The sequence below is a fragment of the Tachyglossus aculeatus genome, chromosome 7 (genome assembly GCF_015852505.1).
Source record: "Tachyglossus aculeatus isolate mTacAcu1 chromosome 7, mTacAcu1.pri, whole genome shotgun sequence".
Taxonomy (NCBI): Eukaryota; Metazoa; Chordata; class Mammalia; order Monotremata; family Tachyglossidae; genus Tachyglossus; species Tachyglossus aculeatus.
Window position 1 is genome coordinate 6407497 of NC_052072.1, and position 25800 is coordinate 6433296.

General features: G+C 47.2%; 2 protein-coding genes and 1 non-coding gene across 4 annotated transcripts in view; 1 reads left to right on the forward strand and 2 right to left on the reverse strand.

Moving 5' to 3' along the window:
- The first annotated feature begins 538 nt into the window (after positions 1-538).
- On the forward strand, positions 539-18919 carry LOC119930738 (caspase-8-like). The gene is made up of 7 exons (XM_038749352.1): positions 539-843; positions 4847-4949; positions 5244-5382; positions 7236-7303; positions 9962-10103; positions 13797-14301; positions 18738-18919. The coding sequence occupies exons 1-7, from the start codon at positions 539-541 to the stop codon at positions 18871-18873; spliced, it is 1398 nt and encodes a 465-aa protein (XP_038605280.1). The 3' UTR covers positions 18874-18919.
- TRNAG-UCC lies at positions 17738-17809 on the reverse strand. The gene has a single exon. It is a non-coding gene; the product is annotated as a tRNA-Gly (tRNA).
- Positions 18920-24202: 5283 nt separating the features above from the next.
- Positions 24203-25800, reverse strand: part of FLACC1 (flagellum associated containing coiled-coil domains 1) — a 45845-nt gene continuing 44247 nt past the window's right edge. For both annotated transcript variants that reach the window (XM_038749617.1, XM_038749616.1), the window contains exon 15: positions 24203-24578. In XM_038749617.1, the coding sequence (XP_038605545.1) occupies positions 24470-24578 (109 nt within the window). In that variant the 3' untranslated portion in view covers positions 24203-24469. The remainder of the gene's footprint in view (positions 24579-25800) is intronic.

Sequence of the window (25800 nt, forward strand, 5' to 3'; positions counted from 1 at the left end):
CTTACTGTGTGCAGAGCACTGTACTAAGCGCTTGGGAAGTACAAGTTGGCAACATATAGAGACGGTCCCTACCCTACAGTGGGCTCACAGTCTAGAAGAGTGGGCTCACAGTCTAGAAGTGGGCTCACAGTCTCGTAAATGGAGATCAATCAATCGTATTTATTGAGCCCTCACTGTGTGCAGAGCACTGTACTAAGCGCTTGGGAAGTACAAGTTGGCAACAGATAGAGACAGTCCCCACCCAACAGTGGGCTCACAGTCTAGAAAGGAGATGTGCCTTCAATAAGGCTTTGAAGGTAGGGAGTCAGTCAATTGTATCTATTGAACGCTTACTGTGTGGAGGGCACTGTACTAAGAGTTTGGGAGAACACAAGCAGGGCACTGTACTAAGCGCTTGGAAGGATACAATAGAACAAGATAACGGACACGTTCCAATTCCTCTGTTTACCCAGGGGGAGCCCCCCGGCCTTAAAGTCCCCGGACCCTTCCGCGTTCGGTGTCCCGGGGTGAGCCGAGAGCCCGGATCTGCCGGCCGAGCATGGATTTCCACAAGCTTCTCTTCTCCATCGGGGAGGAGCTGGCGGCCGACGACCTGGAGGCCCTCAAGTTCCTCTGCCTGGACTTGATCCCGCTGAAGAAACAGGAGACCATCCAGGATGCCCTGGGCCTTTTCTGGCTGCTCCAGGAGAAGGGGAGGTTGGAGGTGGGAAAACTTTCCTTCTTAAAGGAGCTGCTCTTCCGAATTCACCGGATTGACCTGCTGACGACTCACCTGGGGACCAGCCAGGAGGACGTGTCGAGGGAGCTGGAGGAGCCGGGAAGGGCCCAGGTCTCTGCCTACAGGTGAGGGGGCCCCGGACGCCGGGGACCGGGAGAATCCTTTCAGAAAATCAGCATCGCCTAGTGGATAGAGCACAGGCCTGAGAGTCAGAAGGTCATCATCATCAATCGTATTTATTGAGCGCTTACTGTGTGCAGAGCACTGTACTAAGCGCTTGGGAAGTACAAGTTGGCAACATATAGAGATGGTCCCTACCCAACAGTGGGCTCACAGTCTAAAAGGTCATGGGTTCTATTCCTACAGAGAATAGAGAAGCTGCTTCTATAGAGAAGCAGCCTGGCTCAATGGAAAGATCCCAGGCTGTGGAGTTGGGGTCATGGGTTCAAATCCCGGCTCCGCCAATTGTCAGCTGTGTGACTTTGGGCAAGTCACTTCACTTCTCTGGGCCTCCGCGACCTCATCTGTAAAATGGGGATTAAGACTACGAGCCCCCCGGGGGACAACCTGATCATCTTGTAACCTCCCCAGCGCTTAGAACAGTGCTTTGCACATAGTAAGCGCTTAATAAATGCCATTATTATTATTATTATTATTATTATTCCTGGCTCTGCCGCTTGTCTGCCGTGTGAACTTGGGAAAGTCACTTCGCTTCCCTGGGCCTCAGTTACTTCATCTGTAAAATGGGGAATAAAAGCCTGAGCCCTATGTGGTACAGGGACTGTGTCCAACTCAATTACCTTGTATCTATCCCAGTGCTTAGTACAGTACCTAGCACATAGTGAGCACTTAACAAATAGGAGCACTTAACAAATACCAGAATTATTATCATTATTAGATCTACAGATCTAACAAATGCCATTATTATTATTATTATTATTATTATCTACAGCCACGGCCCCACAAACCCTTTCAGGACTCCCAACTTATGTTGCCTTGACATTCAGTACTTTTAAACATTCTATGAGTAATTCATTCTGTTTTTGGGTTTTTGTTTGCTTTTTTATGGTATTTGTTAAGTGCTTACTATATGCCAGTCACTGTACTAAGCACCAGATAGATACAAGCTAGTCAGTAGAACACCAGTCCAGGTCCCACATGGTGCTCACAGTCTTAATCCCCGCTGTATAGTTGTGGTAACTGAGGCCCAGAGAAATTAACTGACTTACCCAAGATCACACAGCAGACGAACAGCAGAGCCGGGATTAGAAACCAGGTTCTTCTGATTTCTAAGCCTGTGCTCTAGCTGTTAGGCGACACTGCTTCTCTGGTAATCTGGCATTTATTAAGCTCTTACTATGAGTCGAGGGCTGGGAAAGCTACACATCATCAAACTGGTCACAGTCTCTGTGTTAGCCGGGGCTCACGGTTTAAGAGTTAGGGAGGACAGGTATCGTTTCCCCATTTTGTGAAGGAGAAAACTGAGGCCCAGAAAGGTTAAGTGACTTCCCATAGGTCACACAATAGGCCAGTGGATGATCTGGAATTAGAATCTGAATCTACAGAGTCCCTATCATGTGCTTTTTCATATAGGCCACACTGTCTTCCCACCAACATAAGTCTTATTGCTCATTGTGGGAAGGAACGTTGTCTACCAACTCTGTCGTATACTTCCAAGTGCTTAGCATGGTGCTCTGCCCATAGTAAGTGCTCAATAAATATCACTGATGATGCTATAGGGAGCCTTCTCAGATAATTCTCTGGAACTGGCATCCCTAAAGCTGCAGAGTAAGCAGAGGCCTTGAGCCATGTGGATAGCACAGAGGGAGACAGTTGCACCCACCAAAGTGGCACTCAGAAAAGTGGTAAAGTCGCGCCCTTTTGCTAGGGACATCTCACCTGCTCGAGTTTAGGGGGAAAACCAAATTCAAACAAGTATTCAAAACTCAGGTGAGGACCTCTCCCTTGTTCCGTGTTTTTCCCTGCCCCCAGGCTTCTTTCTGGTTATGGAGCTTCCAAATTCCAGGATTGGGAACACATTTATCACCCTGTCTAGGTCAGAAAAGGAAATGTTAAGGCCTGGAGAACCACAAGGCAGCCCTCAGAAGCCCTTTTAGATTTGGACTCAGCAGGATGAGGGGAATATCTCTCCACCTAGCCCTTGGCCCTCAGCAGATAATCCATGGGCCAACTGTCCCCCTGCTGAGAGGGCAGGTGTTGAGTAATAGGCCACATTAAACTTCAAGTCATCGGAAATCTACAGTAGAGTCAACAGCCCAGGGGCTATTCACTCAATCGTATTTCTCGAGCGCTTACTGTGTGCAAAGCACTGTACTAAGTGCTTACTATTTTAAAAGCACCTAAGGCGGGCTTAGTGCCGTTCGGAGAGACGGGAGCTGATCCTATTAACCAAGAAGGGCGGGAGTCAGGGGAGGAGTGATGGAGGAGCCGGGAGAGTCGAGGGCAGACTTGGGACAGGCCGTGGGTCTGGGAGAGAGGGGCTGGAACGCTCTGAGCCTGCTTTCTCTCACCTGCTCTGGCAGGCTGCTCTGGAGTGCCCCATGCCTGATGGCTGGCACGGAGGCAGAGGGGCTGGCATCACTGGGGAGACTTCTGGCCGAGGTGGCATTCCTCCCTGTGGCCCAGCCAGCAGCTCTGCACCCCGGCTTCTGAGGAAAAGTAGGTGACGGAAAGCCCAACCCTCGGGAACCAGCAGAGAATCCCGCTCTGCTCCGTGCTACCATGTTGAGCCAAGTACTTATCCAATGCCTCTTTGACTACTGCATCTGACTCCTCGCTGACATCCCAGCCTCCTCTCTCTTCCCATTCCAATCCATACTTCCCTCTGCTGTATGGATCACTCACCAAGAAAAATGTTCAGGCTATGTCTCCCCACTCCTCAAGAATCTCCAAGGGTCGCCCATCCACCTCCGCATCCTTACCATCAGCTTTAAAGCCCTCAATCAGCTCATCCCAGCCTACCTCAATGGTGATAAATACCATCATGATTATTATTTATTACCTCACCTCACTGCTCTCTGACTACAGTGAGGCCCGCACACTCCGCTCCTCTAATGCCAGTTTACTCACTGTGCCCCGATAATAATAATAATGATGGCATTTATTAAGTGCTTACTATGTGCAAAGCACTGTTCTAAGCACTGGGGAGGTTACAAGGTGATCAGGTTGTCCCACTGGGGGCTCAAAGTCTTCATTCCCATTTTGCAGATGAGGGAACTGAGGCACAGAGAAGTTAAGTGACTTGCCCAAAGTCACACAGCTGGCAATTGGCGGAGCCGGGATTTGAACTCCTGACCTCTGACTCCAAAGTCCGTGCTCTTTCCACTGAGCCACGCTGCTTCTCATAGATAGAGCTCATCTATCTTGCCACCGACCCCTTTCCCACATCGTCCCCCTAGTCTGGAATTCCCTCAGACCACCAATCTCCCCACATTCAAAGCCTTATTAAAATCATATCTTCTCCAAGAGGCCTTCCCCGATTATCCCCTCTTTTCCCAGACTCATTCTCTATCTGCGTCGTCTATGCGCTTGGATCTGTGGATCTTCTAGACTGTGAGCCCACTGTTGGATAGGGACCGTCTCTATATGTTGCCAACTTGTACTTCCCAAGTGCTTAGTACAGTGCTCTGCACACAGTAGGCACTCAAGAACTACGATTGAATGAATGAATGAATCTGTGACCTTTGGACGTTTGATTTCCGCCCCACAGAATTTGCATGCATATCTTTAAATGATATATTATATATGAACTTATTCATTATATATTCATTATTCATTATATATGAACATTATTCATCTTAATGTCCGTCTCCCCCTCTAGACTATAAACTTGCTATGGTCTGGGAAATGTGCCTGTTAATTCTGGGTATCGTACCCTCCCAAGTGCTTAACACAGTGCTCTGTGTGTAGTAAGTGCTCAATAAATATGATCGATCCACTGATTGATCAATTGCTCCCTCTGGTCCCCCCAGGGAGAAGCTTTCCTTTCCGGACAGTTCTGATAGGCTGGGGTGGGATGTGGGCCGAGGCAGTGGGAATGGGGGTTCAAGTTTCTGCCCCGGGGGCCGGCCAGAGGAGCTGAACAAACTTCCCCATTTTCTGCCACAGGGTCCTACTCTTTACGCTCTCGGATAACGTAACCAGAGACGAACTGAAGTCGATCACTTTTCTTTTGAGCAATGAACTCCCCAAGTCCCGCCTGGACAATAAGGTGAGCTCCGTGGTCCTTCTCCGCACCCATCTCTGTTCTCCAAAATTCAGATGGGAGACAGAGCTCTCCACAAAGGGATCAGAAGTGTCTCTCTGAGCCAGGGCCTGGCCTAGATTCCCTCCACATTCTTCCTCCGCAACTTTATCCTGGAGGATCTGGCATCTGGGAAATAGAATGGGGCCACGGGCTGGTGATTTGGAGACTGGGAACGGGCCAATCTGTCTTTCTAAAAAACAGTTCAATCCGGTCCAATCTTTGGCTTTGTTCCTCGCTTTCCTTCTCTTCCCCCCATAGACCCTGATGGGCATTTTCATTGAGATGGAAAAGAAGGGCATCCTGGGAGAAAACAACTTGGATATTCTGAAGGAAATCTGTGACAAAATCGACAAGACCCTGCTGGGGAAAATTGATCACTATGAAGAGAGAAGAGCAGGTAAGACCAAGATAGGGGCTGGAGGTGATGGCCCCCATAGAAGAATAATATATTTCCAATAGAATCTTAAAACAATAATATCTTTCTGATCAGTTCTGCCTCAGTAGGTGAGTCAACGGACAGAGGCCAAAGGTTGGGAGATGGGAGTAAAGCTGAGATTGGAGTTTTCCAGATTGATGCCTCTTTTTAGCTATTCTTGCTTCTACCCAAAGCTTTCTGAAGTTATAGTACGTTTGCTCGCTGTGGGCAGGGAAAGTGTCTGCCAATTCTGCTGTATCGTCCTCTCCTAAGTGCTTAATTCAGTGATCTGCACACAGTAGGCACTCAGTATATAATATTACTCAGTATATAATATAATTTCCCCCTTTTAGACTGTGAGCCCACTGTTGGGTAGGGACTGTCTCTATATGTTGCCAATTTGTACTTCCCAAGCGCTTAGTACAGTGCTCTGCACATAGTAAGCGCTCAATAAATGCGATTGATGATGATGATGATTATTAATAATAACAGTGGTATTTGTTAAGTGCTTACTATATACCTAACACTGTTGTAAGCACTGGGGTAGATACGAGACAGTCAGGTCCCATACGGGGCTCCCATAATAAGTAGGAAGGAGCACAGGTGTTGAATCCCCATTTAGCAGATGAGGGAACTGAGGCACAGAGAAGTGAAGTCACTTGCCCAAGGTTGCTCAGCAGGTAAGTGGCAGAGCCGGAATTAGAACCCAGGTCCTCTGACTCCCAAACCCGGGCTCTTTCCACTAGGCCACGCTGCTTCTCTAAATTTCATTGATTGATTAATATGGACCATGGACCACACTCTTATCACCACCGAGGAGAAGGATGGCGGAGCTGGTCCAGGTGGTTTGAAAGTCAATCAGAGAGCAGCCGGTAGTGGTTTAGCTCCTCCAGTGGTGTTATTTAGGTGATATTTAGACCAGTGGTGTTATTTAGACACCATGCCCAAGTGCTCACTCTGGCACTTTGGTCCCACTTGGGAGTCATTTACATTTTAGGGAATGTGACTCTTTATTGTATTATTATTGTTATTATTATTATAAATAATAATGATAATTGTGGTATTTGTAAAGTGCTTACTATGTGCCAGGCTGTACAGCTGTATTTGGATACAAGCTAATTTTGTTGGACACAATCCCTGTCCCACATGGGGCTTGCAGTCATTTATTCAGTCAGTCGTATTTATTGAGCGCTTACTGTGTGCAGAGTACCATACTAAGCACTTGGAAAGTACAATTCGGCAACAGATAGAGACAGTCCCTACCCAACAATGGGCTCACAGTCTAGAAGGGGAAGACGGACAACAAAACAAGAGAAGTAGACAGGTGTCAATACCAATCCTCATTTTGCAGATGAGTTCGCTGAGGCCAAGCGCTTAGTACAGTGCTATGTACACAGTAAGCGCTCAATAAGTATGATTGATTGATTGATTGATTGAAGTGACTTGCCCAAGGTCACACAGCAGACAAGTGGCAGAGCTGGGATTAGAACCCAAGACCATCTGACTCCCAGATTCGTGCTCTATCCACTAGGCCAATGTGATGCCATGCTGTCATATTGTACTCTCCCAAGAGCTTAGTACAGAGTTCTGCATATGGTAAGCGCTCAATAAATACGACTGACTGACTGACTTTTGGATGAAGAATAGTCAGTAGAGACCCCCAAGTGGTTCTCTAGAGGGGAGACCTGCGTCCCATCTGAACCCACACTAAGATGTTCCTTATGCACATTAAACAACGGTGGACAGCAATATAATTTATTGGAGTTAAAATATTATTTTTAACCCTCTGCCACTGACTCCTAACCCTGAAGGTATCCATCTTGATTTTTTTCTAGTTCAAGGACTTTCCAGTGGTTTTCAAGAAATGTCAGATGCTCGAGGGGAACAAGGAAGCCAACCCCAGGTAACAGGACAGTCCCATTTTTTGAACTCATCCTGGATTCCGTTTGCCTCTTTGGTGCCTACGCACAGGGATAGAAACAGTCACACACTGTTGGGGGTTTTTTATGGCATTAATTAAGCACTCACTATGTGCCGGTCACTGTACTAAGCGTTGGGGTAGATATGCGATCATCAGGTTGGACATAGTCCCTGTCCCACATGGGGCTCACAGTCTTCAACTCCGTTTTCCAGATGAGGGGACAGAGGCTCAGGGAAGCGAAGTGACTTGTCTTATAGCAGACAAGTGGCAGAGCGGAATTGGAACTCAGGTCCTTCTGACTCCGAGGCCTGGACGCTATCCACTAGGTAACGCCGCTTTTGTTGGCGGGGAAGCAGATGGCACCCACTCTGAGCCACTGTAACAATCGGGGCCGGAGAAGAAAATCAGGGTTTCCATTTTTGGAACCCATCCTCCTCGTTTCTTTCCTGGGCCTCCATCCCAAACCCAGAGTTCAGGAGGGTAGGCCAGACTCTACACCAGCTGGGTTAGAAATCAAAACGTTTAGCACACAGTAAGTGCTCAATAAATACAATTGAAAAAATGATAACTGGGTTTCGCCTCTCCCGTTTGATACGTGGGCTCACATGGTAGCTTAATTCTTCCTAGAACTTTAGATGTCAAAACTGCTGCTTCTCTGCCATCAATCAATCAATCGATCGTATGTATTGAGCGCTAATTATGTGTACAGCGCTGTTCTAAGAGCTTCGGAGAGTACAACAGAATTAGTAGACACGTTCCCTGCCCATAATGAGCTTACAGTCTACAGGCTGTAGGAACAGTAATAGTAATAATAATAACAATGATAATAATAATAATAATACTGGCATTTGTTAAGCACTTACTGTATGCCAAGCACTGTTCTAAGCGCTGGGGTAGGTACAAAGTAATCAGGTTGTCCCACGTGGGGCTCACAGTCTTAATCCCCATTTTACAGATGAGGGAACCTCAGCACAGAGAAGTTAAGTGCCTTGCCCAAGGTCACACAGCAGACAAGTGGCAAAGGCGGAATTAGAACCCACGTCCTCTGACTCCCAAGTCTGTGCTCTTTCCATTAAGCCAAGTAGCTTATGGTGGTATTTGCTAGACGTTTATGATGAGAAGCGGCGTGGATTAGTGGGTAGAGCATGGCCTTGGGAGTCAGAGTCAGTCACACAGACAACCATATTTACTGAGCACTTACCGTGTGTGCACTTCCCAAGCACTTAGTACAGTGCTCTGCACACAGTAAGCTCTCAATAAATACAATTGATTGAATGCAGAGCACGGTACTAAACACTTGGGAGAGTATAGTATAACAATAAACAGACACATTCCCCTCCCACAATCAATCAATCAATAGTATTTATTGAGTGCTTACTGTGTGCAGAGCACTGTACTAAGCGCTTGGCATATACAGTCCCTACCCAACAGTGGGCTCACAGTCTAGAACGAGCTTACAGTCTGGAGGGGGAGATAGACACTAATATAAATGAATAAACTACAGAGGACTTGAATTCTAATCCAGACTCCGCCGCTTCCCGGCTGTGTGATCACGGGCAAGTCACTTCACTTTCCCGTGCCTCAGTTCCCTCATCTTCAAAATGGGGATTGAAGACCGGTTCTCCTTCCTACCGAGTCCTCATTTCTGGGCCATTCGGGAAAGTAGTCGGCCGTGGTTCAGGAGCACGTTCCCAGGGCCTCACATTATCTTCCCCAGAAAATTGTCTCCCGTTTTACACCATTCCAATTCAAGATGCGATCTTCATCATCATCATCATCAATCATATTTATTGAGCGCTTACTGTGTGCAGAGCACTGTATTAAGCGCTTGGGAAGTACAAGTTGGCAACGTATAGAGACAGTCCCTACCCAACAGTGGGCTCACAGTCTAAAAGGGGGAGACAGAGAACAAAACCAAACATACTAACAAAATAAAATAAATAGAATAGATAGGAAACGACCGTGCTGTAAGCCCGGGGAGATCCTGGAAGTAGCACACTGGGGATTTCTCAAAGATGATTTTCTCCTGATGGAGACCATTAGTCAAACACACGCAGCGCGGCAGAGTGAGAATCAAATGATTATTATCATTATTATTGCTATTAATACTAATAATGGCATTTATGAAGGGCTCATAAGAGGCCAAGCACTGTACTGAGCTCTGAGGCAGTTACAAGAGAAGCAGCATGGGCGGAGAAGCAGAGAAGCAGCGTGGCCTAATGGATGGAGCCCGGGACTGAGAGTCAGAAGGTTGTGGGTTCTAATCCTGGCTCCGCCACTTGTCTGCTTTGTGACTTTGGTGAAGTCACTTCACTTTTCTGTGCCTCGGTTCTCTCATCCGGAAAACGAGGATGAAGACTGTGAGCCCCACGTGGGACAGGGTCTGTGTCCAACCCGATTTGCGTGTTGTATCCACCTCAGCGCTTAGTACAGTGCTTACTACATAGTAAGTGCTTAACAAATGCCACGATTATTATTATTACAAGCGTAAACTCATCATTCGGTGGGTTTGGTAGGTTCGGTGAATCCTGTGGGCTTGGTCAGTTTCCCCGGGTGATTTTCACCGTCAGGGGAGGCTTCAGAGGAAAACGAAGGGCCGCTTTATTTGGGGACTTGCATGTGTTTTCTTCTTTTCTCCAGAAAAATGGTGATTTTTACAAAATGAACAGCAATCCTCGGGGATACTGCTTGATTATTAACAACTACAACTTCCAGCAAGCACGTGCAGAGGTTCCCAAGCTGAAGAAAATGAAAAACAGGGATGGGACGGACAAAGACGCAGGTATGATTGCATTGGACTCTCCCAAGCCCTTGGTACAGCCCACAGTAGGCGCTCAATAAATACCATCAATTGATTGATTGATTGATATGATAGAATCAGATTGACTGGAAGACCAAATCCCCACCTGGAATTCTCTGGTTTTCCCTTCAATTATGATTCGCTGCCCAGGAGAAATGTAGAGTGGGGGCTTTGTTCTCTCAGGGAGACTAAGGTGAGAGTCAAATTATTATTTTGATTATTATCATCATCAATCGTATTTATTGAGTGCTTACTGTGTGCAGAGCACTGTACTAAGCGCTCAGGAGAGGACATTATAAGAATAAACAGACACATTATGAGCCCTTTATAAATGCCATTATTAGTATTAATTATTGCTATTAATACTAATAATGGCATTTATAAAGGGCTCATAATGGGCCAAACATGGCATTCATTAATTAATTCATTCAATCGTATTTATTGAGCACTGACTGTGTGCAAAGCACTGTACTAAGCGCTCAGGAGGGGACATTATAAGAATAAACAGACACGTTCGCTTCCCACAAGGAGCTCACAGTCTAGAGGGGGAGACAAGCATTAATCTAAATAAACAGATAAATAAACTGAGCTCTGAGGCAGATACAAGGTAATCAGATCAGCAAAATAATAAGAATAATAATAATAATGTCATCTGTTAAGCGCTTACTATATGCGAAGCACTGTTCTAAGTGCTGGGGAAGATACAAGGTGATCAGGTTGTCCCACGGGGGGCTCACAGTCTTCATCCCCATTTTACAGATGAGGTAACAGGCACAGAGAAGTGAAGTGACTTGCCCAAAGCCACACAGCAGACAAATGACAGAGCCGGGATTAGAACCCACGACCTCTGACTCCCAAGCCCGGGCTCTTTCCACTGAGCCACACTGCAGCATGGAAAAGCAGCATGCAGAAGTGCCACTTCTCTCGTGATTTCCAACAACCACTGGTATTTATTGAGCACCTGAGGGCCTAACACTGTAGTAAGTGCTTAGGAGGGTTCAACAGATACCTGTTCCTCACTCTCAAGGGACTTACGATCTATTGAGGAGACAGTCCAAAATTATCTGCTAATAGTGGGGGAGAGAAAGAACGAGGAAACAACAGGGAAATAGCACAGATATACCAGGAGGAAAAAGGTGAATTAATGTGCCACCAAAAGAAGTTGTAGTAATCAATCAATCAATCAATCATATTTATTGAGCGCTTACTATGTGCAGAGCACTGTACTAAGCACTTGGGAAGTACAAATTGGCAACATATAGAGACAGTCCCTACCCAACATTGGGCTCACAGTCTAAAAGGGGGAGACAGAGAAAAAAAAACCCAAACATACTAACAAAATAAAAGTAATAGACACAATTGCAAGCTCCTTGAGGTATATATGTGTTACTCTATTTTATTTGTACATATTTACTATATTTATTTTATTAATGATGTGTATATAGCTATAACTATGTATTCTGATGGTATTGAAACCTGTCTATTTCATTCAATCGTATTTATTGAGCGCTTACTGTGTGCAGAGCACTGGACTATTTGTTTTGTTTTGTTGTCTGTCTCCCCCTTCTAGACTGTGAGCCCGTTGTTGAGTAGGGACCGTCTCTATGTGTTGCCAATTTGTCCTTCCCAAGAGCTTAGTCCAGTGCTCTGCACACAGTAAGCGCTCAATAAATACGATTGAATGAATGAATGAATGAACGAACTCTAGAACACACTCTTCTAGACTGTGAGCCCGCTGTTGGGTAGGGACTGTATATGTTGCCGACTTGTACTTCCCAAGCGCTTAGTACAGTCTCTGCACACAGTAAGCGCTCAATAAATACGATTGAATGAATGAGTTGAATGAATGAATTCTAGAACACACTCTTCTAGACTGTGAGCCCGCTGTTCATCATCATCAATCGTATTTATTGAGCGCTTACTGTGTGCAGAGCACTGTACTAAGCGCTTGGGAAGTACAAATTGGCAACATATAGAGACAGTCCCTACCCAACAGTGGGCTCACAGTCTAAAAGACTGTTGGGTAGGGACCGTCTGTATATGTTGCCAACTTGGACTTTCCAAGCGCTTAGTACAGTGCTCTGCACACAGGAAGCGCTCAATAAATACGAATGAATGAATGACTGAATGAATGAATGAATTGTGGGCAGGGATTGCCTCTCTTTATTGCTGTACTTTACTTTCCAAGGGCTGAGTATAGTGCTCTGCACACAGTAAGCACTCGATAAATATGATTGAATTGAATTGAAGTAGTAGTAATAGTAACTACGATAGCATTTATTTAGGTGCAATTCAGTGTACTAAGCACTTGGAAATGCATCCCAAAGGAGTGACATGTTAGCAATTCTGACATTTCAGCCTATCTCTCCGTACCCTATCATCACCATTTCTGAGAACTGTGGTAGATTCACAATCAATCAATCAATCAATCATATTTATTGAGCGCTTACTATGTGCAGAGCACTGTACTAAGCGCTTGGGAAGTACAAATTGGCAACATATAACATATATTCACAACTGACAAGCCACCATGCCAGAACAGTAGGACTTCATGCAACTCGGCTCATGCTGAGGTAGTCAACTCATTTAACTTAGGATATAGCACGGCCACACAGCAGACAAATGGCGGAGCCGGGTTTGGAACCCAGGACCTTCTGACTTCCAATCAATCAATCAATCGTATTTATTGAGCACTTACTATGTGCAGAGCACTGTACTAAGCACTTGCGAAGTACAAATTGGCAACACATAGAGACAGTCCCTACCCAACAGTGGGCTCACAGTCTAAAAGGGGGAGACAGAGAACAGAACCAAACATACCAACAAAATAGAATAAATAGGATAGAAATGTACAAGTAAAATAAATAAATAAATAAATAAATAAATAGAGTAATAAATATGTACAACCATATATACATATATACAGGTGCTGTGGGGAAGGGAAGGAGGTAAGACGGGGGGATGGAGAGGGGGACGAGGGGGAGAGGAAGGAAGGGGCTCAGTCTGGGAAGGCCTCCTGGAGGAGGTGAGCTCTCAGCAGGGCCTTGAAGGGAGGAAGAGAGCTAGCTTGGCGGAGGGGCAGAGGGATTGGGGGCATTCCAGGCCCGGGGGATGACGTGGGCCGGGGGTCGACGGCGGGACAGGCGAGAACGAGGTACAGTGAGGAGATTAGTGGTGGAGGAGCGGAGGTTGCGGGCTGGGCAGGAGAAGGACAGAAGGGAGGTGAGGTAGGAGGGGGCGAGGTGATGGAGAGCCTTGAAGCCCAGGGTGAGGAGTTTCTGCCTGATGCGCAGATTGACTGGTAGCCACTGAAGATTTTTGAGGAGGGGAGTGATATGCCCAGAGCATTTCTGGACAAAGATAATCCGGGCAGCAGCATGAAGTATGGATTGAAGTGGAGAGAGACACGAGGATGGGAGATCAGAGAGAAGGCTGGTGCAGTAGTCCAGACGGGATAGGATGAGAGCTTGAATGAGCAGGGTAGCGGTTGGGATGGAGAGGAAAGGGCGGATCTTGGCAATGTTGCGGAGCTGAGACCGGCAGGTTTTGGTGACGGCTTGGATGTGAGGGGTGAATGAGAGAGCGGAGTCGAGGATGACACCAAGGTTGCGGGCTTGTGAGACGGGAAGCCCGGCCACGCTACTGAACGCATTTCCCCCCTGCCTTGCTCCTCAGAGGCCCTGAGACAGATCTTCAAAGCTCTGGCCTTCTTGCCCGTGGTGTTGGAGGACCAGACGGCGAACCAGATCCTGGAGACACTGCAGAGGTTCCAGCGGATGGACCACTCGGCCCAAGACTGCTTCGTCTGCTGCATCCTCTCCCACGGCAACAGGGGCGTCGTCTACGGCACCGACGGCCAGCAGGCCTCCATCTGCAGCCTGACCTCTTACTTCACGGGCTCCCGCTGCCCGACCCTGGCCGGAAAACCCAAGCTGTTCTTCATCCAAGCCTGCCAAGGGGATGCCTACCATCTGGCCGTCGCCTTGGAGACGGACACGGGGCCGGCCGCGGCCTCTCCCGCCGAGCCGGACGCCGTGTTCCACGAGCGGTGCATCCCGGACGAGGCGGATTTCCTGCTGGGCATGGCCACCGTCAGCAACTGTGTCTCTTACCGGGTCCCCAGCACGGGAACCTGGTACATTCAGTCTCTGTGCCATCACCTGAGGAATCTGTGTCCCCTGTGAGTATAATCCTGGGGGTATTGGGGTTAATAATAATAATAATAATAATAATAATAATAATAATAATAATAATAATAGCATTTGTTAAGCGCTTACTATGTGCAAAGCACTGTTCTAAGCGCTGGGGGAATACAGTGTGATCATGTTGTCCCACGTGGGGCTCACAGTCTTAATCCCCATTTTTACAGATGAGGGAACTGAGGCTCAGAGAAGTTAAGTGACTTGCCCAAGGTCACACAGCAAACTTGTGGTGGAGCCGGGATTCGAACCCCTGACCTCTGACTCCAAAGCCCGTGCTCTTTCCACTGAGCCACACTGCTTCTCTTCAGCAACCTCCAGCAACTCCCTCCCCGCTCAGCCAATTCATCCATTCAATCGTATTTATTGAGCGCTTACTGTGCGCAGAGCACTGTACTAAGCACTGGGGAAGTATGCCAATGCTTGGGATCTGGGGAATATCAGCCCGAGCCTGGGAATCAGAAGGTCATCATCATCATCATCAATCGTATTTATTGAGCGCTTCCTATGTGCAGAGCACTGTACTAAGCGCTTGGGAAGTACAAATTGGCAACATATAGAGACAGTCCCTACCCAACAGTGGGCTCACAGTCTAAAAGGGGGAGACAGAGGACAAAACCAAATATACTAACAAAATAAAATAAATAGAATAGATATGTACAAATAAATTAAATAAATAAATAAATAGAGTAAAAAAAAAAAAGGTCATGGGTTCTAATGCTGGCTCAGCCACTTGCTGCTGGGTGACTTTACTTCTCGGGGCCTCGGTTCCCTCCTCTGTAAAATGGGGATTGAGAATGGCTTTTCTGAATGGCATCACTTTGTGGACTGTGGACTTTATCTACACTTCGTGTATCTGCTAGAGTGTATCTGCTAATTGTGGTATGTTGTCCTCCCCCAACCTCTTAGTACAGTGATCTAAGCGCTTAGTACAGTGCTCTGCACACAGTAAGCGCTCAATAAATACGATTGATTGATTGATTGATCTGCTCACAGTAGTCATTCACTAAGTACAATTGATTCAGGAGTGATATAGACTTTTAAAAGTCCCATGTGGATTTTGTCCCTTTAAATTCGCCTTACCTCCTTCCCCTCCCCACAGCACCTGTATATATGTATATTTGTTTGCCACGTATTTATTACTCTATTTATTTATTTTATTTGTACATATTTATTCTATTTATTTTATTTTGTTACTATGTTTTGTTTTGTTGTCTGTCTTCCCCTTCAAGACTGTGAGCCCACTGTTGGGTAGGGACCGTCTCTATATGTTGCCAACTTGTACTTCCCAAGCATTTAGTACAGTGCTCTGCACACAGTAAGCACTCAATAAATACGATTGAATGAATGTGAGCCTCACGTGGGACAGGCACTTAGTACGGTGACTAGCAACATAGTAAGCGCTTAACAATAATAATAATGATAATGATATTTGTTAAGCACTTACTATATGCAAAGCACTGTTCTAAGCACTGGGGGGATACAAGGTGATCAGGTTGTCCCACATGGGGCTCACAGTCTTAATCCCCATTTTACAGATGAGGGAACTGAGGCCCAGAGAAATTAATAATAATAATAATGATGGCATTTGTTAAGCACTTACTATGTGCAGAGCACTGTTCTAAGCGCTGGTGGGGATCCAAGGTGATCAGGTTGTCCCACGGGGGGCTCACAGTCTTAATCCCCATTTTCCAGATGAGGGAACTGGGGCCCAGAGAAATTAAGTAATAATAATAATAATGACGGCATTTGTTAAGCACTTACTATGTGCAGAGCACTGTTCTAACGCTGGTGGGGATCCAAGGTGATCAGGTTGTCCCACGGGGGGCTCACAGTCTTAATCCTCATTTTCCAGATGAGGGACCTGAGGCACAGAGAAGTGGAATTGCCCAAAGTCACACAGTAGACAATTGGAGGAGCTGGGATTTGAACCCATGACCTCTGACTCCAAAGCCCGGCTCTTTCCACTGAGCCACGCTGCTTCTCTAAAATACCATAATTATTATTATTATTATAAAAATGGGAGTCCACAAGAATGCTTCTTGGGGTCAGCAGCTCCTCGGGTCCAGTTGAGAGTCGTCCACAAAACTTCCCTGGCCATGAGCGTGCCTAGTTTGCCCTCGGCGCTTGTCTTCACTGGACATCTGACCTAGAATAATAATAATAATAATAATGGCATTTGTTAAGCGCTTACTATGTGCAAAGCACTGTTCTAAGTGCTGGGGGGGATACAAGTTGATCAGGTTGTCCCACGTGGGGCTCACAGTCTTAATCCCCATTTTACAGATGAGGGAACTGAGGCTCAGAGAAGTTAAGTGACTTGCCCAAGGTCACACAGCTCACACAGCTAGAACACCACTAGAATAGTGTGTGGGGGAAGTAGTGCGGCCTAATGTGGGAAGTAGGGAAGGAGCATGGCCCAGGGGATAAAGCGAGGCCCTGGAAATCAGAAGGATCTGGGTTCTAATGCTGCCTCTGCCACTTGGCTTCTGTGTGACTTTGGGCAAGCCACTTCACTTCTCTGCACCTTAATTCCCTCATCTGTAAAATGGGGATGAAGACTGGGAGCCCCATGTGAGACAGGGGCTATGTCCGACCTGATTAGCTTGTATCTGATTAGTTTGCTTCTGTAGAGAAGCAGCGTGGCTCAATGGAAAGAGCCCCGGCTTTGGAGTCAGAGGTCATGGGTTCAAATCCCGGCGCCGCCAATTGTCAGTTGTGTGGCTTTGGGCAAGTCACTTAACGTCTCTGGGCCTCAGTTACCTCATCTGTAAAATTGGGATTAAGACTGTGAGCCTCACGTGGGACAACCTGATCACCTTGTAACCTCCCCAGCGCTCAGAACAGTGCTTGGCACATAGTAAGCACTTAATAAATGCCACCATTATTATTATTATTTACCCCAGTGCTTAGCACAGTGCCTGGCACATAGTAAGCGCTTGACAAATTCCATTAAAAAAAAATACCAGGGGTGGTCTAACCAGGTAAGCCTTTCTGTTTAGTGTGGTTGCTGGGTTGGAAGAACGGGTTGTGAGCGTGCCCATAGTAATAATAGTGGTATTTGTAATTCATTCAATCATATTTATTGAGCACTTACTGTGTGCAGAGCACTGTAATAATAATAATAATGGCATTTATTAAGCGCTTACTATGTGCAGAGCACTGTTCTAAGCGCTGGGGAATTTACAAGGTGATCAGGTTGTCCACCATGGGGCTCACAGTGTTAATCCCCATTTTACAGATGAGGTAACTGAGGCCCAGAGAAGTTAAGTGACTTGCCCGAGTCACACAGCCGATGAGTGGTGGAGCCGGGATTTGAACCCTTGATCTCTGACTCCAAAGCCCAGGTTCTTTCCGCTGAGCCACGCCGCTTCTCAGCACTTCTCAGCACTGTACTAAGCACTTGATAAGCTATGCTGCGTTGGCTGGGAATCGAACCCGGGTCAACTGCTTGGAAGGCAGCTGTGCTCACCACTGTGCCACCAACGCTTACTTGAATCAGTGGTAAGCGCTGATACAATACAATCAGATAGGACCCTAAGTCCTGTCCCACATGGGGCTCCCAATTGAAGGGGAAGGGAGATTTTTTTTTTTTAATGGTTTGTATTAAGTGCTACAATATTCCAAGAACTGTCAGCCAATGGAGGGGTAAAGGTCATTGGCAAATCTGTGGACTGAAGGTCCACAGGGCTGTGGGGGGAATTCCCGATCAGCCCCCAGATTTCAAGCAGGGCCGTACTTAGGCCATCCCGAACAGAAGAAAATCTGCCGAGGAGGCAGCGGGTCCTAGTATTTGCTCTCAGTCAATCACTTATTAATAATAATCATCATCAATCATATTTATTGAGTGCTTACTATGTGCAGAGCACTGTACTAAGCACTTGGGAAGTACAAATTGGCAACATACGGAGACAGTCCCTACCCAACAGTGGGCTCACAGTCTAATAATGATGATGATGACATTTATTAAGCACTTACCTTTTGCAAAACACTCTTCTCAGTGCTGGGGAGGTTACAAGGTAATGAGGTTGTCCCACGGGGGGCTCACAGTCTTCATCCCCATTTGACAGATGAGGGAACTGAGGCCTAGAGAAGTGAAGTGACTTGCCCAAAGTCACACAGCTGACACTTGGCGGAGCTGGGATTTGAACCCATGACCTCTGACTCCAAAGCCCGGGCTCTTTCCACTGAGCCACGCTGCTTCTCCTTATTGAGCTTATTGCGCTTATTGAGTGCTTACTGTGCGCAGAGCGCTGTACTAAGAGGATGGGCGTCTGCTGTCCCGAATTCCATTCCCAGCTCAGTCAATCTTTTGCGTTTATTAAGTGCTCATGGCGAGCAGAGCACTTGAGCACTGTACTAAGCGCTTGGTTGCCCTCCTCCTCCCCACCCTCAACCCTTGCGGTCTGTTTTTCAGGGGAGATGACATCCTCACCATCCTGACCAAAGTCAACTTCGAAGTGAGCCAGAAAATTGACTTGAATAACCGGGGAAAACAGATGCCGCAGCCCATGTTCACCCTGAGGAAAAAGTTGGTCCTCCCCCCTCTCTGACCGGCTCCGACCGCTCTGGGCCCCGGGGCCACCGGGCTCGTCCCCGTTTACGGGCCGACACTGTCCCCAGACAGTCACCGGCCCCTCTCGGCCCTGACTCTCCTTCGTGCCGGAGGAGCCGGTTGCTCTTAGGCCATGGAGGGGTGGGAGGGTCACCAAGCCATCCGTTTGTCGTTGGTTTTCATTCAGTCAATAGTATTTATTGAGCGCTTATTGTGGGCAGAGCACTGTACTAAGCGCTTTGTAGAGGACGATACAATAATATTACAGACACACAGCGTGGCCTAGTGGCAAGACACTGGTTTGGGAGTCAGAGGACGTGGGTTCTAATCTCTAATCTTGTCTGCTGTGTGACCTTCGGCAAGGCACTTAACTTCTCTGTACCTCAGTTACCTCATCTAGAAAATGGGGATTAAGAACTGTGAACCCCATGTGGGACAACCACATTACCTTGTATCTACCCCAGCGCTTAGAACAGTGCTTGGCACATAGTAAGTGCCTAACAAATAACCTCATTATTATTATCGTTATTAGAACAATCAATCAGTTGTATTTATTGAGCGCTTCCTGTGTGCAGAGCACTGTACTAAGCGCTTGGGAAGTACAAGTTGGCAACATATCATCATCATCATCATCAATCGTATTTGTTGAGCGCTTACTGTGTGCAGAGCACTGTACTAAGCGCTTGGGAAGTACAAGTTGGCAACATATCATCATCATCATCATCAATCGTATTTGTTGAGCGCTTACTGTGTGCAGAGCACTGTACTAAGCGCTTGGGAAGTACAAGTTGGCAACATATAGAGACAGTCCCTACCCAACAGTGGGCTCACAGTCTAGAAGACTAGAAGATTAGAACACTATACTTAGTGTTTGGGAGAGGACAACATAAAAGGGTTCGTAGACATGTTCCCTGCCCAAAAGGAGCTTTCTGTCTAATTGTAATTGTAGTATTTGTTAAGGGCTTCCTAAGGGACAGGGACTGAACTGAGCACCGGGGTAGATAGAAGATAATAGGGTTGGACACAGTCCCTGTCCCACAAAGGGCTCACAGCCTCAATCCCCATTTTACAGATGAAGTAATTGAGGCCAAGAGAAGTGAAGTGACTTGTCCAAGGTCATATAGCAGACAAGTGGCAGAGCCCATGGAACCCCCAGGCCCATGTTCACAGTGCCTGGCACATAGTCAGCGCTTGACAAATACCATTAAAAAAAAATACCAGGGGTGGTCTAACCAGGTAAGCCTTTCTGTTCAGTGTGGTTGCTGGGTTGGAAGAACGGGTTGTGAGCGTGCCCATAGTAATAATAGTGGTGTTTGTAATTCATTCAATCATATTTATCCCTTTCACATATACATATACATATAATCCCTTTCAGACTGTGAGCCCACTGTTGGGTAGGGACTGTCTCTATATGTTGCCAATTTGTACTTCCCAAGCGCTTAGTACAGTGTTCTGCACATAGTAAGCGCTCAATAAATACGATCGATGATGATTTATTGAGCACTTACTGTGTGCAGAGCACTGTATTAAGCGCTTGATAAGATATGCTGCGTTGGCCGGGAATCGAACCCGGGTCAACTGCTTGGAAGGCAGCTATGCTCACGCCTAGCTCACGCTCACTACTCCACGCAGACCCCCTCCGTCCCGGTTCAGCTGGAGCCGACAGAGGCCAAAAGGCCATCACGAATCGGCTGCAGGAAATACGGTCTCTGAGACACATTTTCAACCACAACGTCACGTCTCAAACCCGGTTACTACCGGAAACGGAGACTTTCTGGAGTGCTGAAGACACTGACCTGACATAGCTTCCAGCCTGGTGCTAATCTACACTCAGAGGTCCTGAGACTCTGAAATTATTTATTTTAAAGCCACCCTTGGGATTAATGTCAACTCTGATGTTTCTCTGGCCGAGTCTCACCGGTTCTTACAACCTCACTCACTTCCAGATAACTCAGCTGTGGATGCCCCCCTTGGGCAGGTCACTTACCTTCTCGGGTCCTGAAACTCATCTGTAATTCAATATCTACTCTCCCTTTTACTTGGTCGCTTGATTATCTTTTATTTTCCCCGCTGCTTAGGAAAGTGCTTGGCAAATAGTAGCTCTTAACAAATACCACAGTTATAACTGTGAAGCTTACCTTGACTTCCCTTCCTTTGCAGTGGACTTACAAAGCCACGGAACTCATTTCCATTTATCGATAGATGGCAGCTTTATTTAGCGCAGATGATGGAAAAGCTCTAGTATTAGCATGTGACACAGTGGATGCAAAAGAAAACACTGAAAACTGAACATTGCATTTACACATGCATCTCCAAAGCTTGAATTCCCAAATCTTTCATTATGGGTACTTTGCACTGCTGCTGGATCATCATCCCATCTATATCAGCGCTTTGTCACTTTAAAAATATATATATTTATACTGTATTGGTCAATTCTTTGGATCTTGAACAGATTAATGCATTTTACATCAACTCCTTAGAGAAACTAAACTTCGCTGATGACGTTTTTTGCTGTTTTCCCAGGCCCCGTTGAAATCACTGATGAGGTAGACCAGCTCTCTTCTTTCAGCCCACTCCTGCCAGGCTAAGGCAGAGAGTATTCATTCAATAGTATTTATTGAGCGCTTACTGTGTGCAGAGCACTGTACTAAGCGCTTGGGAAGTACAAGTCGGCAATGTATGGTACCATTGTAACCAGTGGTGGGGTTACTAATTGGGCTGTAATCAGATTTCCTGAGGTAGTTTGGGAGCTGGAATGAAAGATGGGGGTGCCCTGGGGTGAACTCACAGGGCTCAAGGAGTTTACTTACAATCATCAATCATCATCATCATCAATCGTATTTATTGAGCGCTTACTGTGTGCAGAGCACTGTACTAAGCGCTTGGGAAGTACAAGTTGGTAACAATCCAGCGTGAGGTGACAGAAAGAGGAAAAAGTGGCAAGGTACTTTGCACTGCTGCTGGATCATCATCCCATCCCGGGGTAGGTAAAATATGTCATAAGCAGTGTGGTCTAGTGGATAGAGCGCAGGCCTGAGAGTCAGAAAGATCTGGGTTCTAATCCCATCTCCTCCACTTGCCTGCTGTGTGACCTTGGACAAGTCACTTCACGCCTCAGTTTCCTCATTTATAAAATGGGGATTAAGACTGTGACATGGGATTAGCTTGTATCGAACCCAGTGCTTAGAAAAGTGTTTGACACATAGTAAGCACTTAACAAATACCATAAGAAAAGTGCTACAGGAGTTTGTTCTTAAGTGCTTAGGTGACAATAGTGGTGTTGAACAGGTAGCGTGGGCTGGACTGGGGTGGAATATAAGCAGGGAAGATTGGAAACAAATTGGGGAAGACGTCCCAAGGGAGATGTGATTATTAAAGCCGGAAGAGCTGTTGGAGAGAGTAAGGGGGTTCAAGACATTGGGTTGGAGGTGGGAATACCAGCCAGGATGAATCCAAAAAGAAAGGGGGAAATCTAAAAAAGGAGGATTTAAGAAGATCAGGATTCTGACCTCGGTTCGGTTCTGCCTGTTATGACCTTGGGCAAGTCACTTAGCTTCTCGGGGCCTGAGTTTCCTCATATGTACTATAGGGATTAAATTACCTGTTCCCCCTCCTCCTTAGACTGCCAGTCAATCAGTCTGTCAATCGTATTTATTGAGCCCTTACTGTGAGCAGAGCACTGTATTAAGTGCTTGGGATAGACTGTGAGCCCAAAGTGGGACAGGAATTGTGTCTGTCCTGATAACATGGTGTCTATCCCAGCACTCAGTACAGTGCTTGGCACAGAATAAGTACTTAACAAATACTTAAGTTACTTTCACTGTACTCCTCTCTAATCTCTCTAGAACCTTGAGTACAAACACAAGGTAGGCGTTCAATCAAACCTGTGGACTGAATGAATCAATTCATTCATTCAATTGTATTTGTTGAGCGCTTACTGTGTGCAGAGCACTGTACTAAGCACTTGGGAAGTACAAGTTGGCAACACATAGAGACGGTCCCTACCCAAAAGTGGGCTCACAGTTTAGAAGGGGGAGAATCAATCAATGGGGTCTATCGAGTGCTTACTTTGTGCAGAGCACTGTACTAAGCGAGTGGATGAGAGAAAGAGAACAAGGTTAGCCAGCTGAATGGGCTAGCGTCTACTCACAGAGAAGAGTCACAATCCAAGCTTCTGCCCCATTGGCGCTTACGAGGTTCCCGATTAAAACCATATTATTGGAACCCGTCCACTGTCAAGCCGAATTATTGGCGGAAGTCGGGGGCAGCAGACCCTCGTCCCAGCGCTGAGCCTGAGTGGAAAGAGGGCTCCATTCCAATGAACTTCCAGGCTGGCTCCCGGGGGAGAAGGAGCAAGGTAGGGGGTGGAAGGTGAAGGGTGGATAGGAGGGAGGGAGATGCATTGCGGTCTGGTGGAAAGAGCCCAGGCTTGGGAGTCAGAGGTCATGGGTTCTAATCCCAGCTCTGCCACTCATCTGCTGTGTGACCTCGAGCAAGTCACTTCACTTCTCTGACCCTCAGTTACCTCATCTGTAAAATGGGGGGTTAAGACAATGGGCCTCATTGCGGGACATGGACTGCGTCAAATCCGATTATCTGGTGTCTACCCCAGTGCTCAGTACAGTGCCTGGCACATAGGAAGTGCTGAAATAATTCTATTAAAAAAGGAGAGGGCCGGGGCGGGAAGCATTGGTTATGTTGTCTGCGGGAGACGGAAGGTGACTGGAAGGATAGAACTCCTGGGAAAGAGAGCTTTAATCACACAGATGGAAAATACACAGCCACGTTCTGGTGGAGGGACAGGGAGACATAGGAGAGGGGGGGCAAGGGAGAGAAAGGGCAGGGAGAAAAGGGAGAGAGAAAAAAGGGAGAGGGAGAAAAGGGAGAGGGAGAAAAGGGAGAGGGAGAAAAGGGAGAGGGAGAAAAGGGAGAGGGAGAAAAGGGAGGGGGAGAAAAGGGAGGGGGAGAAAAGGGAGGGGGAGAAAAGGGAGAGGGAGAAAAGGGAGAGGGAGAAAAGGGAGGAGAGGGAAAGAAGGGAAAGCAGGGAGAGAAGGGAGAAAAGGGTGAGAAGGGAGAGGGAAAAAAGGGAGAGCAGGGAGAAAAGGGAAAGCAGGGAGAAAAGGGAAAGCAGGGAGAAAAAGGAAAGCAGGGAGAAAAAGGAGAACAGGGTGAGAAGGGAGAGGGAGAAAAGGGAGAGCAGGGAGAAAAGGGAGAACAGGGAGAGAAGGGTGAGAAGGGAGAGGGAGAAAAGGGAGATAAGGGAGAGAGAGAAAAGGTAGAAAGAGCAGGGAGAGCTGGGAGAAAGGGAGAGAAGGGCAAGAGAGAGAAGGGAGAAAGGGAGAGAAGGGAGAGATGGGAAAGAAGGGAGGAGGCGAGAACACGTGCAGGACACGAAGGCAGAACGAAGCCGACAGCGTGACTGGACCACGAGCCACGCATGCGCAGGCGGCGACCCTTGCAGAGCAGGGCATAAGGGGCCAAGCATGTTTGGGCGTGCTTGCCCTCTAAGGGAGTCCGGCAGCCAGGTGTCCGTGGCGGGCATGGGGACTGTGTGCCATCCGCCCCGTCTCTCCTTGCGCCCTGCCCCAAGGTGTTCAGGTGGACCTTCGGAACTCGGACCTGCTGGCCAGCATGCCCGAAGGCATCGTGGACGTCCGCCGCTGGACCCGCAGCTGGTCTTCGCTCCTGGACAAAATCTTCCGCCTGTGGGCAGGGGGCAAAACATTCAGGCCATTTCTCTCCTCCTCAAGACCTCCCAATAGTTGCCCATCCACCTCCATATCAAATAACAACTCCTCAGCTTTGGCTTTAAAGCCCTCAATCCCCTTGCCCCCTCCTACCTTCCCCTCGCTACTCTCCTACTGCATCCCAGCCCACACACTTTGCCTCTCTAATAATAATAATGATGATGGCATTTATTAAGCGCTTACTATGTGCAAAGTACTGTTCGAAGCGCTGCCTAATGTCAACCTTCTCACTGTGTCTCCGTCTTGTCTATCTGGCCACCGACCTCTTGTCCACATCCTGCCTCTGGCTAAACTGTGAGCCCATTGTTGGGTAGGGATCGTCTCTGTATGTTGCCTACTTGCAATAATAATAATAATAATAATAATAATAATAATGGCATTTATTAAGCGCTTACTAGGTGCAAAGCACTGCTCTAAGCGCTGGACTTGTATTTCCCAAGCGCTTTGTACAGTCCTCTGCACCCAATAAGCGTTCAATAAATATGACTGAATGAATGAAACTCCCTCCCTCCTCCTATCCCACAGACTTTTGACTCTTCCCCCCTTTCAGAGCCTTATTGAAGGCCCATCAGCGTGGCTCAGTGGAAAGAGCTCAGGCTTTGGAGTCAGAGGTCATGGGTTCAAATCCCGGCTCCGCCACTTGTCAGCTGTGTGACTTTGGGCAAGTCACTTCACTTCTCTGGGCCTCAGTTCCCTCATCTGGAAAATGGGGATTGTCTGTGAGCCCCATGTGGGACAACTTGATCACCTTGTATCTATCCCAGCGCTTAGAACAGTGCTTTGCACATAGCGCTTAATAAATGCCATCATCATCATCATCATCTCCTCCAAGAGGCCTTCCCTGACTAAGCCCTCCTTTCCTCTTCTCCCATGCTCTTCTGCGTCGCCTTGTCTTGCTCCCTTTATTCATCCCCCCTCCCAGCCCCACAGCACTCATGTAAATATCTATCATTTATTTATTTCTATTAATGCCTGTCTCCCTCTCTAGACTGCAAGCTTGTTGTGGGCAGGGAATGTGTCTGTTTATTGTTATACTGTACTCTCCCGAGCGCTTAGTCCAGTACTGTGCACGCAGTAAGCACTCAAATACAAATGAATGAGTGAATGAATGAAGCGGTGTCCTGCCCCACAAAGACACCCATTCGCGGTCCCTGGGGTCACCCTGGGGCTGGGGTGTC